General features: G+C 44.4%; 1 protein-coding gene across 11 annotated transcripts in view; it reads right to left on the reverse strand.

Annotated features, from left to right (window-relative positions):
- Positions 1 to 15,497, reverse strand: part of ccdc88ab (coiled-coil and HOOK domain protein 88ab) — a 399,202-nt gene that overhangs the window by 162,101 nt on the left and 221,604 nt on the right. For all 11 annotated transcript variants that reach the window (XM_043696005.2, XM_043696000.2, XM_043696008.2 and 8 more), the window contains exon 17: positions 8,197 to 8,338. In XM_043696005.2, coding sequence (XP_043551940.1) covers positions 8,197 to 8,338 — 142 coding nt within the window. The remainder of the gene's footprint in view (positions 1 to 8,196; positions 8,339 to 15,497) is intronic.

A 15,497-nucleotide genomic window follows, 5' to 3' on the forward strand; every position in this document is an offset into this window, starting at 1 on the left:
TGAGAGCGGGTGAGAGCGGGTGAGAGCGGGTGAGAGCGGGTGAGAGCGGGTGAGAGAGGGTGAGAGAGGGTGAGAGAGGGTGAGAGAGGGTGAGAGAGGGTGAGAGAGGGTGAGAGAGGGTGAGAGAGGGTGAGAGAGGGTGAGAGTGGGTGAGAGAGGGTGAGAGTGGGTGAGAGTGGGTGAGAGTGGGTGAGAGTGGGTGAGAGTGGGTGAGAGAGGGTGAGAGAGGGTGAGAGAGGGTGAGAGAGGGTGAGAGAGGGTGAGAGAGGGTGAGAGTGGGTGAGAGAGGGTGAGAGTGGGTGAGAGAGGGTGAGAGTGGGTGAGAGAGGGTGAGAGTGGGTGAGAGTGGGTGAGAGTGGGTGAGAGTGGGTGAGAGTGGGTGAGAGAGGGAGAGAGAGGGAGAGAGAGGGAGAGAGAGTGAGGGAGAGAGAGGGAGAGAGAGTGAGGGAGAGTGAGGGAGAGTGAGGGAGAGTGAGGGAGAGTGAGGGTGAGAGAGGGAGAGAGAGGGAGAGTGAGGGAGAGTGAGGGAGAGTGAGGGAGAGTGAGGGAGAGTGAGGGAGAGTGTGAGAGAGTGTGAGAGAGTGTGAGAGAGTGTGAGAGAGAGTGTGAGAGAGCGTGTGGGAGCGAGTGGGAGCGAGTGGGTGAGAGTGGGTGAGAGTGGGTGAGAGTGGGTGAGAGTGGGTGAGAGTGGGAGAGAGTGGGTGAGAGTGGGTGAGAGTGGGTGAGAGTGGGTGAGAGTGGGTGAGAGAGGGTGAGAGAGGGTGAGAGAGGGTGAGAGAGGGAGAGTGAGGGAGAGAGAGGGGGAGTGAGGGGGAGTGAGGGAGAGTGAGGGAGAGCGTGGGAGAGCGTGGGAGAGCGTGGGAGAGCGTGGGAGAGAGAGAGAGAGAGCGCGTGCGAGAGAGAGCGCGTGCGAGAGAGAGCGTGTGCGAGAGAGAGCGTGTGCGAGAGAGAGCGTGTGCGAGAGAGAGCGAGAGCGTGTGTGTGTGTGTGTGTGTGTGTGTGTGTGTGTGTGTGTGTGTGTGTGAGAGCGAGTGAGCGAGAGAGCGAGTGAGAGCGTGAGAGCGTGAGAGCGTGAGAGAGTGAGAGAGAGTGAGAGAGAGTGAGAGAGAGTGAGAGAGAGTGAGAGAGAGTGAGAGAGAGTGAGAGAGAGTGAGAGAGAGTGAGAGTGAGAGTGAGAGATGGGTACCGAACTTGACTATCAGCATCTGCTCAGCCACTTTGCTTTGATGCCTGAACCGAAGTCTGCCTTGGAGGATGATCACCCGAAGATGCAAGGTCGAATGTCCCGGACCCCTGAAGCATTCTCCAACAGGGAGAGAACATTCCTGTCTGTTGATTGTTGTGCGACGTCCATTCATTCGTTGCTATTGCCTCTGCTCAGTCTTGCCAATGTACCATGCTTCAGGGCATCCTTGTCTACCCCATACACTGCAGGCAATGTTAGCTGAGTCACATTAGTACCTGCCACTTACATGGTGGCAGGTGTCCCCACACATAATGGTGGTATCTGTGTCGACACTCTGACACGTGTTGCAGCATCTACCATGACAAGGTTGTATGGTGTTGTCCTGAAAGCCGAGCAGTTTGGTGTGAACAATGATCTGTTTGAGGTTTGGTGGTTGTTTCAAAGATGAGAAGTGGTGGCGTGGGGAAGGTCTTGGTGAGGTGCTCATCCTTATTGATAATGCATTGCAGGCTGTGAAGAACATGGTGTAGTTTTTCAGTTCCTGGGAAGTACTGGAAAACAAAGGGTACCCTGCCAATTGCAGCTCGTGTCTGTCTCCTGAGGAGGTAATTACGGTTTCTCGCTGTGGCACGTTGGAATTGGCGGTCAATGAGTTGAGCATCATACCCCGGTTCTTATGAGCTTCCTTGAGTACTTCCAGGTGCCTGTCACCTGTTCCTTCTCATCTGAACAGATCCTGTGTATGCGAAGGGCTTGTCCATAGAGGATGGCTGTTTTAATATATTTCAGGTGGAAGTTGGAGAAGTGTACATCGTGAGGTTATCCGTGGGTTTGCAGTAGAGTGAAATGCTGAGGTGCCCATCCTTGATGAAGATGCATGTGTCCAAGAATGAGACAGATAGTAGAGAGTAGTCCATGGTGAGTTTGATGGTGGGATGAAACTCATTGACATCACGGTGTAGTTTTCTTCAGTGACACCTTGCCATGAGCCCAGAGGGAGAAAATGTCGTTAATGTACCTGTTGTTGGTTGGAGGTACTGCGTAGAGAAGTAGTCTTGTTTGAACCTGTACATGAAAATGTTGGCATGTTGGCATGCAAATTTGTTCCCCATAGCTGTTCCGTGTGTCTGGATGAAGAACTGGCTGTCAAAGGTGAAAACGTTGTGGTCGAGGATAAAGCCCTCTGGTTTTGGACTCCCCATGAGAGGGAAAAGACCTTGGCTATTCACCCTATTCATGCCCCTCATGATTTTATAAACCTCTATTAGATCACCCCTCAGTCTCAGATGCTCCAGGGAAAATAGCCTCAGCTATTCAACCTCCCCCTACAACTAAACCCTCCAATCCTGGCGTCATTCTTGTAAATCTTTTCTGCACACTGTCAAATTTAACAACATCTTTTCTACAGAAGGATGAGCAGAATTGCATGCAGTATTCTGAAAGTGGCCTCACCAATATCCTACACAGCCACAACATGATATCCCAACTCCTATACTCAATGCACTGACCAATGTTGGCAAGCATGCCAAATGCCTTCTTCACAACTTTGTCTACCTGGAACTCCACTTTCAAGGAACTGTGCACCTGCATCCAGAGGTCTTTTTGTTCGGCAACATTTCCTCGGACCCTACCATTAACTGTACAAGTCCTGCCCCTGTTTGCCTTATCAAAATGCAACACCTCACATTTATATAAATTAAATGCCATCTGCCACTTCTCGGCCCAGTGGCTCATCTGATCAAAGTACCATTGTATTCTGAGATAATTCTTCATCACTGACCACTGCAACACCTATTTTTGTGTCATCTCCAAACTTACTAAACATGCTTCCTTTCTTCACATCCAAATCATTTATATAAATGACGAAAGGGAGTGGATCCAGCAGTAACCCCTGATGCACTCCATTAGTTATAGGCGTCCAGTCCAAAAAGCAATCCTCTACCATCACCCTCTGTTTCCTATCTTCAAGCCAATTTTTTTATCCAATTGGCTAGCTCCCCCTCCATCCCAGTCCCATCTGATCTAACATTACTAACCATTCTACTAAATGGAACCTTGTCGAAGGCTTTGCTGAAGTCCATGTAGATATCTACCACTCTGCCTTCAATCTTTTTTGTTCACTGAGACATGATTTCCCACACACAAAGCAGTGTTGATGTTCCTGATCAGTCCTTTCCTTTCTAAATGCAAGTAAATCCTGTCCCTCAGAACCCTCTCCAACAACTTGCCCACCACTAAAATAACACACACCGGTCTATAGTTGTCTTTTCCCTACAGCCTTTCTTAAATATTGGCACCACATCAACCAACCTCCAGGCTTCTGGCATTTGGCCTATAACTGTTGATGATACAAATATCTCAGCAAGGAGTCCAGCAATCTCTTCCCTAACTTGCCACGAAGTTCTGGGAAACATTTGATCAGGTCCCAGGGATTTATCTACCTTTATCAGTTTTAAGATCTCCATCAACTCTTCTGTAATATGAACTCTCTTCAAGATATCACTATTTATTTCCTCAAGTTCCCAAGCTTCCATGTCCTTCTCCAGAGTAAATACTGATGTGAAATATTCATTTAGTATCTCGCCTCGGTGGCACAGTGTGGGCGGCACAGTGGCTAGCACTGCTGCCTCACAGCGCCAGAGACCCGGGTTCAATTCCAGCCTCAGACGTCTGACTGTGTGGAGTTTGCATGTTCTCCCCGTGTCTGCGTGGGTTTCCTCCGGGTGCTCCGGTTTCCTCCCACAATCCAAAGATGTGCAGGTCAGGTGAATTGGCCATGCAAAATTGCCCGTAGTGTTAGGTAAGGGGTAAATGTAGGGGTATGGGTGGGTTGCGCTTCGGCGGGTCGGTGTGGACTTGTTGGGCCCAAGGGCCTGTTTCCACACTGCAATGTAATCTAATCTAAAAAAGATCTAATCTAATCTCACCCATCTCCTGTGGTTCCACACATAAATGGCCATATTCTTCTTAAAGGGCCCTATTCTCTCACCATTAAAGTACTCATATCATCTCTCTGGATTCTCTTTAACGCTTTTTGCCAAAGCTATCTCATGTCTCCTTTTTGCCCTTCTGATTTTCCCCTTAAGTATAATCCTACTGCTCTCATGCACCTCTAGGGATTCACTTGACCCCAGCTGTTTGTACCTGACATCTGCCTCTTTTTTTCTCAACCAGAGCCTCAATTTCTCTTGTCAAACAGCATTCCCTACACTACGAGCTTTGCTCTTCATACTAACTGGTACATACTATCTCTGAAGTCTCGGTATCTCATTTTTAAAAGGCCTCCCACTTCTCCACCAACCCTTTACCTGTGAATGCCTTACCCCAATCAATTTTTCAAAGTTCCATCCCCTTTGTTGTCGCCACCACAGCCACTTCCGCCTCATAAACATCAACTATGCCACATGTCCCACCAATTCCGCCCCTTTTGTTGCCACCACCGCAGCCACTTCTGCCCCCACCATCACCTATGCCATGCATTCTGTCACATTCGCACTCGTAACTTCCACCGTCGCACCCACTTCCGCTCCCACTGACGCCACTCACCTGAACACCGCCGACAGAATCGCCTATGACACACCCCCCGCGGATCCTACAGTCACCACCTTCACCCCCCAATTCCCGCGGTGAGCGTTACTTCCGGAAATGACGTCACCCCTGGTCCCTCTACTACCACTCCCACTTCAGTTAGTCTCCACCCCCACTCCCAGCTCCAGCCCAACATCAAGTCCTAGCTCCCAGCCCTGCCAAGTCTTTACCATCCCCTGAGACCTACCCTCATTGAGGACGAACAATGAGTCCGCAGCAACGACCTTACCTTCATCCCAGTCTGCTCCCAGATCAACAAATTCAACACGCATTGTGACATCGAACACTTCAGCTGCCTTCAGGCTTACTTTTTCCACCAAGACTTCTGCCCACCTTCCGAGGACCCCTTCTCCCGCCTCCAACACACCCCACCTGGACACACCGTGCCGATCTGTCATCTGCTCTCAATCTCTTTATTTCCAAATGCCGCCGGACACTGACTGCCTCAACCTGTCCACCTCCCCCCACCCACTCCAACCTCTCACCCTTGCAACTCACAGCCCTCTACTCCCTTTACTCCAAACCCAACCTCTCCATCAAACCAGCAGACAAGGGGGTGCACAGTGGTAGTCTGGCGCACTGACATCTACATTGCTGAAGCCAGGCGCCAACTCAAAGACACCTCCTCCTACTGCCCCCTCGACCACAACCGCACCTCCCATCACCAAACCATCATCTCCGAGACTGTACAAAACCTCATCACTTCAGGAGATCTCCCACCCACAGCTTCCAACCCCACAGTTCAGGAACTCCGCATCGCCCAGTTCTACCTCCTACACAAGTTCCACAAACCTGACTACCCCAGCTGACCCATCATCTCGATCTGCTCTTGCCCCACCAAACTCATCTCCACATACATCAATACTGTCCTATCCCCTCAGTCCAGGAACTCCCCACATACTTTCGGGACACCACCCATGCCCTCCACCTCCTCAGAGACTTTAGTTTCCCTGGCCCTCAACGCCTCATCTTTACCATGGACATCCAGTCCCTACACACCTCCATCCGCTATGACAAGGGTCTCCAAGCCCTCAGTTTCCTCCTCTCCCGATGTCCCCACCAACACTCTCATTTGTTTGACTGAACTGGTCCTCACCCTCAATAATTTCTCCTGTGAATCTTCTCACTTTCTTCAGATGAAAGGACTAGCCATGGGCCCCTGCATAGACCCAGCTATGCCCGTCAGTTTGTCAGTTATGTGGAACAGTCCATCTTCCGCCGTTACACCGGCACCATTCCCCACATTTTCCTCCGCTACATTGATGACTATATCGGCGCCACTGCGTGCTACCACGAGGAGGCTGAACAGTTCATCAACTTCACCAACATATTCCACCCCAACCTTAAGTTCGCCTAGACCATCTCAGACACCAACATTCTCTTCCTGGACCTCCCCATCTCCACCAAAGGTGACCGACTCAACACTGACAACTTCTACAAACCCACCGACTCCCACAGCTACCTAGATTAGACCTCTTCCCACTCTGCCTCCTGTAAAAGCACTATCCCTTATTCCTAAATCCTCCGACTTTGCTGCATCTGCTCCCAGGAGGACCAGTTCCACCACAGAACACACCAGATGGCCTCCTTCTTCAAAGACCACAATTTCCCCTCCCAAGTGGTTGCTGATGCCCTCCACTGCATCTCATCCACTTCCCGCACCTCTGCCCTCGAACCCCACGTCTCCAACTGCAACAAGAACAGACCTCTCCCACCCCCCTCCCCCATCCCGGTCCTCACCTTCCACCCTATCAGCCTCCGTATCTATTGCATCATCCTCCGCCATTTCTGGCCACCTACAAACGGACCCCACCACGAGAGATTTTTCCCTATCCACTTTCCGTAAAGACCATTCCCTCTCTCGTCAGGTCAACGACCCCCACCAACTCACTCTCCCCCACCCCGGCACCTTCCCCTGCCACCACAGGAATTGCAAAGCCTGCGCCCACACCTCCCCTCTCACCTCCATCCAAGGTCCCAAAGGAGCTTTCCACAACAGAGTTTTACCTGCACTTCCACACGTCATTTACGGTATCCGTTGCTCCCAATGCTGTCTCCTCTACATTGGGGAGACAGGAAGCCTACTCGCAGACCGCTTCAGAGAACATCTCCAGGAAACCCACACCAACCAATCCCACCGCCCCGTGACTGAATACTTCAATTCTATCTCCCACTCCGCCAAAAACATGCAGGTCTTGGGCCTCCTCATTCGCCACTCCCTAACAACCTGACGCCTGAAGAAAGAACACCTCATCTTCTGCCTCATGACACTACAACCGCCCTGGCATCAATGTGGATTTCACCAGTTTCCTCATTTCCCTTCCCTCCACTTATCCTATCTACAACCTCCCTCATGTCCTGTCCTACCTGTCCACATTCCTTCCTACCAATCCGCTCCACTCTCCTCTCCGACCTAACATCATTGCTCACACGTCCATCTACCTATCGTACTCTCCGCTACCTTCCCTCCAACCCCACTGCCGCTCCCATTTATCTCACCATCCCCTTGGCTCACAGCCTCATTCCTGATGAAGGGCTTTTGCCCGAAATGTCGATTCTCCCGCTCCTCGGATGCTGCCTGACCTGCAGTGTTTTTCTAGCACCATTCTCTCGACATTTAAAAGTTCTTACCTAATACCACCAAAATTGGTCTTACTCCAATTTAGAACTTTAACTTTTTGATCAGTTCTACCCTTTTCAATAACTATTTTAAAACTAATAGAATTATGATCACTTGCCCCAAAGTGTTCTCCTACTGACACCTCAGTCACTTGCCCTACCTTACTTAATCACGGCTTGCAGTATTTAAAAGCTCTATTTAGGTAGCATTCAAACACTGTACAGAATATAAATTTAATTTATATTATTCAAAAAACAAAGAACTGTGGATGTTGGAAATCTAAAACAACAACAGAAATAGCTGGAGAAATTCAGCAGGTCTGGCAGTATCTGCGGAAAGAAGCAAAGACAAGGTTTCAGGTTCAGTGGCACTTCTTCAGAACCCTGAAACTTTAACTATGTTTTCTTTCCATACATGCTTTTAGACCTCCTGAGTTTCTCCAGCTACTTCTGTTTTTGTAACTTATTATTCCTTGGGATATAGGTATCATGAACAAACCACACATTTATTACCAAGGTACTTCCAAAAAGCTGTCTGTTAGGGAGTTCAAAGATTTTGACCAGAAACAACGGAGGTACATAAGTCCAAGTCAGGATGGTTTACTTAGAAGGGGAATTTGGATGTGATACCGTTCCTTCTCCATAAGGATATATTAAATGCTCATTTGTAAAACACATATTTAAGATTACTTTGATTAAAAATCTTAAAACAGCTCTAATTTTTGAGAATTTCTATTCTTCAATTGCAGTTACTAGAACAGTAGATAATGGAAATGCTGCTGTTTAATTTGTTGAAAAGTTACCGTCTTTAATTCCTGACGTAGTTGCTGGTTCAAATTTGTTGATTCTTCTAATCGTGCTTCAAGACTGGCAATTTTCTCCTCTTTTATTTCAAGAGACTTTTTTAATGTGCTTTCAAGTTTGGACTCCAGAAGTTTATACCTGCTAAAAGTTGTACATTAACATAGAAAATGGTTTAATTAGAAGTTTTCTCAGCTATGCTTTAAAACAGTTTGCTGATAATCTGATATAAAAATACAGTAAATGCAGAACACATACTAAGTTCTTGGGACAAATCTATTTTGTGTGTTCATTACTTAGATCTTTAAAGGTGATAGAACATCTGAGAAAGCAGTCAGAGAGGCATGAGAGATGTGAGATTGTAAAGAATTGGTAGGAGTACAAAACAAAAGGCAAGTTATAAGGAAATTAAAACTTTAGTTTCTCCCCACCCCCACCCTCCTCTAGCTTATCTCTCCACGCTTCAGGCTCACTGCCTTTATTCCTGATAAAGGGCTTTTGCCTGAAACGTCGATTTCGAAGCTCCTTGGATGCTGCCTGAACTGCTGCGCTCTTCCCGCACAACTAATCCAGAATCTGGTTTCCAGCATCTGCAGTCATTGTTTTTACAACTAGAGTAATATACATCTATGTCTAACATTGTTTGCTTTAATATTGCCAAGTTGATAGGGCTTGTGCTCTAATTGAGCATCACAAGATTAATTTTAATGTTGTTTCCCACATGATCAGATTAGTGCTATTACGAATGGTTCCTGCTGCCCTCTCTCCGTGCCAAACCATCTGACTTTCAAGTTCTCCTCTTCCTCGACCTCCATACCTGCAGTCTCTCCCTCTGCCTGATCATTCAGTGTGTGGCCTCTTCCCCTCTTCAACCCTCCTAGTCCAAGATCCTAGTCTGATACCAGAGCTCGAAGATTGTGAAAGTGCAAACCCCAATGATGCAGAGGTGCTGAGCCGCAGTTGTTATAATCTGTTTTTTTTTAGAAAAGTGATTTTGAAGCTTCTCCTTCTGCCTCTTTCCAGTGGTACACTTCTCTGGGGTGCGCACACGCAGCAAGGGTTCAGGAGCATGAGGCAGTAGGTTTTTTAAAATGTGGGTTATAATAGCCACAGATTAGTGGACTAATTTGGATTAACACCTTCACAACTGCAGAGTTTCGGCATTAGATTGGGATCTTGAATGGGAATCTAAGTTCAGGAAACAGAGCAGTGAACGAATGTGTCAGGGAGAGACAGACAGAGGCCACAATTCAGAGTGATTCAGGAAGGGGATGATGGCAGAGTGCTTAGAAAGAATACAGGGTGACAGTGCCGTGTCTGAGAGGGAAGAATTTACAAATTGGAAGATTGGAGAGGGGGAAGAGGCTGCAAATTTGAGACCAAGGGAAGCGGGGCTACTGGAAGATGGGTCAGGAGGAAGATGATTTGTAGAGATCAGGATGGACCAGGAGCAGCTGCTTAGGAAGCAGATTTGGGCAAAAGTGAGCTGGACTGACTTAACAGAAAGTTACTTTTTCCTTATACTGAAAAAAATTGCTAAATTCCTATGTTGCTAAATTCAATGTAAAAGTATTTCAATTACACGGTATAATTTTTTTCCTTATAAGGAAGATCATATAAATCTAACTATATTTTTTGCATTGGTTTCAATAAAAAAATTAAATTCACTTAAAGTCAATTGCTTTTAGGAATACAACTTCAACTTTCAGTGAGGACTTGACGCATTGCATCCAATGTTGGTTACCACACTTGAAGAAAGTTGTGAAAGTCACAGAGATAGTACAGGGAAGATTTACCACAAAAGTTACAGGGATGAGGGGCTAGGTAAGCAGATGCAGTTGAGGTAATAGCACAGCATATGATTTGGAAGAATAGTTTAAACCAAGTGGAACACAGCTTGAGCTGGCTAAACAGCACATGGAGCAGCTTGAAACAGGAAAAAGGAGAAAACTTGAAAGAGAATTGGAGAGGTCTGAATATGAACCCCATAAAAAGTAGTTGTTGTGGGAAGGCAACAATCGGAAAGAAAATGAGAATTTTAATGAGGGGAAAAATTAAGAAGCATGTACAGGCTAAAGAAAAGCTTAGACTACATGGGTTTAAGTCAATGGAAATGACAGCACAAAGAACAAAAGTAATGTTATGAAACAAGTATGTTTACATTGCTATAACACAGAAATTGTAAAAGCAAGTTGTTGGAAGTGTAATGATAAATGAATGGAAATAATACGGATGCTTCAAGAGTATTGAAACAATTAAGCATCAGAAAAAGAAACGGGTATTAGTAACAATGATGCATGTGAAGTATGTTCCCTCAGAACCTGTTAGAATGGGGATGCTACTCAGGATAGACGAGAAAATTCTTCCTTGAATACTGTTACAGTAAGCCAGGTTCTGCCTCGAAGGCAGAAGTGTTACATTACTTCAACAATACAAGTTAAAAAAAAATTCACAGGTTGAAAGCTACTTGGACAAATCAGTCATTGCTGGTAGTTGATGATATAATTTGCATTCCAGATGGTTTGATGGAAGAGAAATAACTATTGTACAAAATAAACAGGTTAACTTATGAAGTAACTGTGGGAATTGTTCCTAGTTCTCCACTGAAGATGTGGATTTAATACAAAGTAACGATCTGGCAGGTCTAAATTCTCAGCATCTCCAACAGTGCTAGCTGATGTTATGAAAGCTAAGATTTTGCAGGAGTATTATTCTGGAATGTTTCTCAATTGAGCAGTAGCTGCAGCCCAAGTTTGAAATGGTAGACCGAATTAACAGCTTCCCCAGAATAAAAAAAGATCTAATGCCACAAATGCAAGATATCAAAAGGTAGAATGAGGAAGGAACTAGGCTCTGCTAAAGAAAAACTGATTAGTGGAGAGAATCAACTTTTGGCACGAGAGGCTTAATGAGAAACATTAATGAGAAACATAATTGGTAACAATACCTGGGTATCAGTTACAGAAGTAAAACACTTGAATGCTGGAATGATAAACTTGTGGAAGCAAATTCAACCCTGATAGATTCTCAATTAAAACCTGCTGAATATCAAGTATCAGAAGTATATACGAAATATTATGAAAAACAGCTCAAACAGGAGGAGTTGCCAATGAACCATAGTGGCTAGCTGAATTCAGAATTAAAAACCCAAACTGATGAATGATGGAACTTTGCATTGCAGAAAGCAACAAAAGTTTGAACACCAATGCAACAAGTATCTTGTCACTTAGCCTAAGTCTGAATGTTACTGCATTAGAAATGGACAGCTTCAGTATCTGAGAGTAGTGAATGCTGCTGAACATTGATAAATGCACAATGGACATCTCCACTTCTGACCTTATGATGGAGAAAAGGAAATTGAAGAAGCTGAAAATGGTTGGGCACGGGACATTATCCCGAGGGAGTCCTGCAGACATGACCTGGGACTTAGGTGATTTATATCCTTCAACCATAACCATTGTCCTTTGGGATAGGTATGAATACAACCAACAGCATTTTTCCCCCCCAATTCCCACTGACTCCAGTTTTGTCAGGACTCTTTGAAGTCACATTTGGTCAAATACTGCTTTGATGTCATGGGCAGTCATGCTCTTCTGCTACAAGTTAAGCTTTTTAAAAATCAATATTTGGACTAAGGCTGTAATGAGGTCAGGTGCTGAGTGAGCATCTGCTGCAGATTGGTCAAATACAATTTTTCCACTATTTCAGTGTTGTTCACTTTGGAAGGAAGAACAAAAAAAATCAATATGTTATTTAAATGGATAAAAACTACAGAAAGCTACAACACAAAGGGACCTGGGGGTACTTGTGCCAGGATACACAGAAAGCTAGCATCCAATGCACCAGGTAATCAGGAAGGCTAAAGGAATGTTGGCACTTATTTCTAGGAGATTGGAGTATAAGAGTAAGGGAGCCTTATTGTAACTGCACCATCTGGAGTATTGTGAGCAATGTTGGTCCCCTTATTAAAGGAAAGATATGATTTCACTGCAGGCAGTTCAAAGAAGTTCAATCGGATGATCCCCTGTATGAAGGATGGTCTTAGGATCACAGGCTACACAGGTCAAGACTGTACTCACCGGAGTTTAGAAGAATTGAAGGACATCTCAATGAAATATATAGGATTCTCAACAGGCTTGTCAGGGTAAATGCAGACAGAGAGAATGTTTCCACTTATGAGGAAGAGTCTAGGACAGAGGACAATCTCAGAATAAAGGGGTGCCAATTTCAGACTGAGATGAGGAATAATTTCTTCTCTCAGAAGGTTGAGTGTCTTTGGAACTCCTCACCTAAAGAGAGCCATGTGTATTTAGGGCTGAGATAGATAAACTCTTCATCAGTAGAGGAATCTAGGGTTACAGAGAAAACACAGCAGGTAGACTGTTGAATCTGCCTTTGAATGGTGGAACAGGCATGGGGCGGGGAGGAGATGGCCTATTCCCACTCCTATTTCTTAGGGTCACAAACTGCTCACAGCTACATAATTTAGAACACTCCTGCTCTGTCAATATTGGTTCAACTGAGCAATTCTTGGCAGGGTACATTGAAGACACCACCCAGACAACCTTTGCTACCTTCAGTGCATCCTCCAAATAGTGTTCAATGTGGAGGAGCACTGATTAATCAGCTAAGGGACACGGGTCTGCAGATGATAATTAGCAGGAAGCTCTTTGACCAAGTTGGACTGATGCCATGAGATTTCACGCATTCCAGAGTAAATGTAAAGGATGCCCACAACCACTTCCTCCCAACCCTATTCTAATCTGCCATCACTTCAGGGACAGTGCAAGATATGATTCGTGAGAATGACTTTGTCAAGCTGTTGCTCAACTAGTCTGTGAGCCAGTCCTCCAAACTTTGATACAAGCTCCCAGATGTTAGTAGGGAGGATTTTGCAGACTCAAAAGGGTTGTGCACTATTGTCATTTCCAAAGACTCAGTTGATGTTGAGTGATCCAATTAGGTTCATTCCTTTTATTTAGATGCAACTTGCTAAGCTCTTTCAGAGGGCACTGCAGAGTCAACTATATTGCTGTTGATTTGGACTCACATATATGCCAGAACAGGTGAAGAAAGCAGATTTTCCTCCCCTAAAGGAATTACTTGAATCAGATGGGTTTTATGACAGTTGTTTCATGGTGATTATTAATTTAGCTTTTCAATCTATATTTATTAATTGAATTCAAAATTTTATCATCTGCTATGGTTGGATTCGAGCACATGGCCCTAAAATATTAACCTGGTTCTCTGGATTACCAGTTCATTGACAATACTGTCACGTAACCACTCCCTTCAAGTGCAGTATGAAAAAGCTGATCCAATCTTTAAAACTGTCAAAGGGAAATTTTAAGAAATAGGATAAGGAGCTGGCAAGCAGTTGAAAGTGCCTTAAGAGCTATCAGTAACTATGGAGGATAGATTCCAAAATGAAGAATGCCCAGGTGAAGTGGTCATACAGGTTTGATACATGACTGTAAAACTAAGGCAACTGAAGTGACCAAAGCAATTGCTAAGCTGAATGAAGTCAACAAATTGAAAATGAATAGGAGCATTAGAGAGTAAATAAGTATTTGGAGGAAATTCTAAAAGAGATGAAAAATGAAGGCTCTAATTTTGAAGTGCCAGTGGGAAGAAAATGAATGTGTTCACAGGATGTGGCACACCACTTGGAAAAATTAGAAAATGACTAATAAAAAGAACAACGCTCTTTAGATGTAGCAAAATCAGTTATGGAGGAAGTGACTGAAGAGGATAATTTTGAAGCTGGTTGTCAACCTGAAATGTGCTCTCTGTGTTAAACACAGGAATACACATTCAGTTTGTTCTTGGTCAACAAAGGAGCTTAGAAGTAAGAAGAAACCATGCTCCTCTGTATTAAAAGTTGAAAAGCCTATGTGCAAATCATTTATGCCATGTGGTGTGTCTAAGATGTCATCATGTATGAAGAGGGAAAGACACCTAAAGAAATGTGTGAAGAAAATTTTAACATATTTCAAGTTGGTACCCATGAAAAGATTACAAAGAAAAACATGATTGATGTTCTGTCAGGAAAAAAGTGTGAGTAAAATGTCAGCGTTGAGCAAGTAATAAAATATGTGAATATATAGAGTACAGTAAATAAGATTGGGGAATTACAGCTGCAGATTGTCATGTGGAATAATGATATTGTGGTGATAACTGAAATCTGGTTCAAGGAAGATCAAAACTGGGTGTTAAATATTCCTGGGTACAATATGTTCAGAAAAGGTAGAATGGAGGAGGGATGGCAGGTTGGTTAAGGAGTACATCACAGTGCTGGAGAAAGGAGAATATCTCCAAGGATTTTGGAATGTATTTGGCCAGAGCTAAAGAACAAAAATGTTGCAATTACATTGCCTAGTGTAGTCTACAGACCATTAACTATTGGGAAGGATGTAGTGGAACAAATCTGCAGGAAAATTAGAGACATGCCAACATAATAAGAGTACTTACAATGGGAGGATTTAATAACTCAAATATAGATTGGGATGCTGGTAGTGTAAGAAATAATGAGGGGATAGTGTTGCGAGATTGTGTTCAGAAAAATTGTCTACAGCCGTACTATCCAGTTCAAAAAGAAAGGATGCACTGCTGGACCTGGTTCTTGGAAATAAGGTGGGCCAGTGGATCAAATGTCAGTGGGGGAACATTTAAGAGATAGTAATCATTGTATCGTTAGGTTTAAGATGTTGGGAAAATAAAAATGGTTAATGATCAAAAAATCATTTGGCAGGGTGTCAACTGCAATGGGACTATAATAGAGTTGGGCAGCAAAGATTGAAATGAAAGGTGACTAGAAAAACTACAACTGAACAATGGACCTTCAAAGAGGAAATGTTTCAGGTACAGTCCCTCAAAAGAAAAGATAGGACAAACACATCCAAAGCTTCCTGAATGAAAATGGAAATAGAAAATAAAATAAAGGAAAAGTGAGCTAAAGACAGATTTCAGGTAGAAGATAAAATTACAAGCCAAGCAATGCAAGAGGATCAAAGAGAAGGTGAAAATGCACTAAGTGATACAAAAAGGAATTATGAGAAAAGGCTGGCAGCCAACATAAAGAGAAGCCCAAAGTCTTCTATAGGCATTTAAATAGTCAATGAGTAGGAAACCAGGAGTAGGGTTGATTAGGGACGAAAAAAGGGATTTACACATGGAGGCAGGGGACATGGCTGATGTATTAAATGAATACCATGCATCTGTCTTCACCAAGAAGGTACATGCTAACTAAGACATGGTGACATAAGAGATTCTATCATCAGAAGGGTTTAAAATTGATAAGGAA

The sequence above is a fragment of the Chiloscyllium plagiosum genome, unplaced genomic scaffold, assembly GCF_037043375.1.
Source record: "Chiloscyllium plagiosum isolate Xiang-an unplaced genomic scaffold, Cpla_swu_hap1 HiC_scaffold_10, whole genome shotgun sequence".
NCBI classification, from domain to species: Eukaryota; Metazoa; Chordata; class Chondrichthyes; order Orectolobiformes; family Hemiscylliidae; genus Chiloscyllium; species Chiloscyllium plagiosum.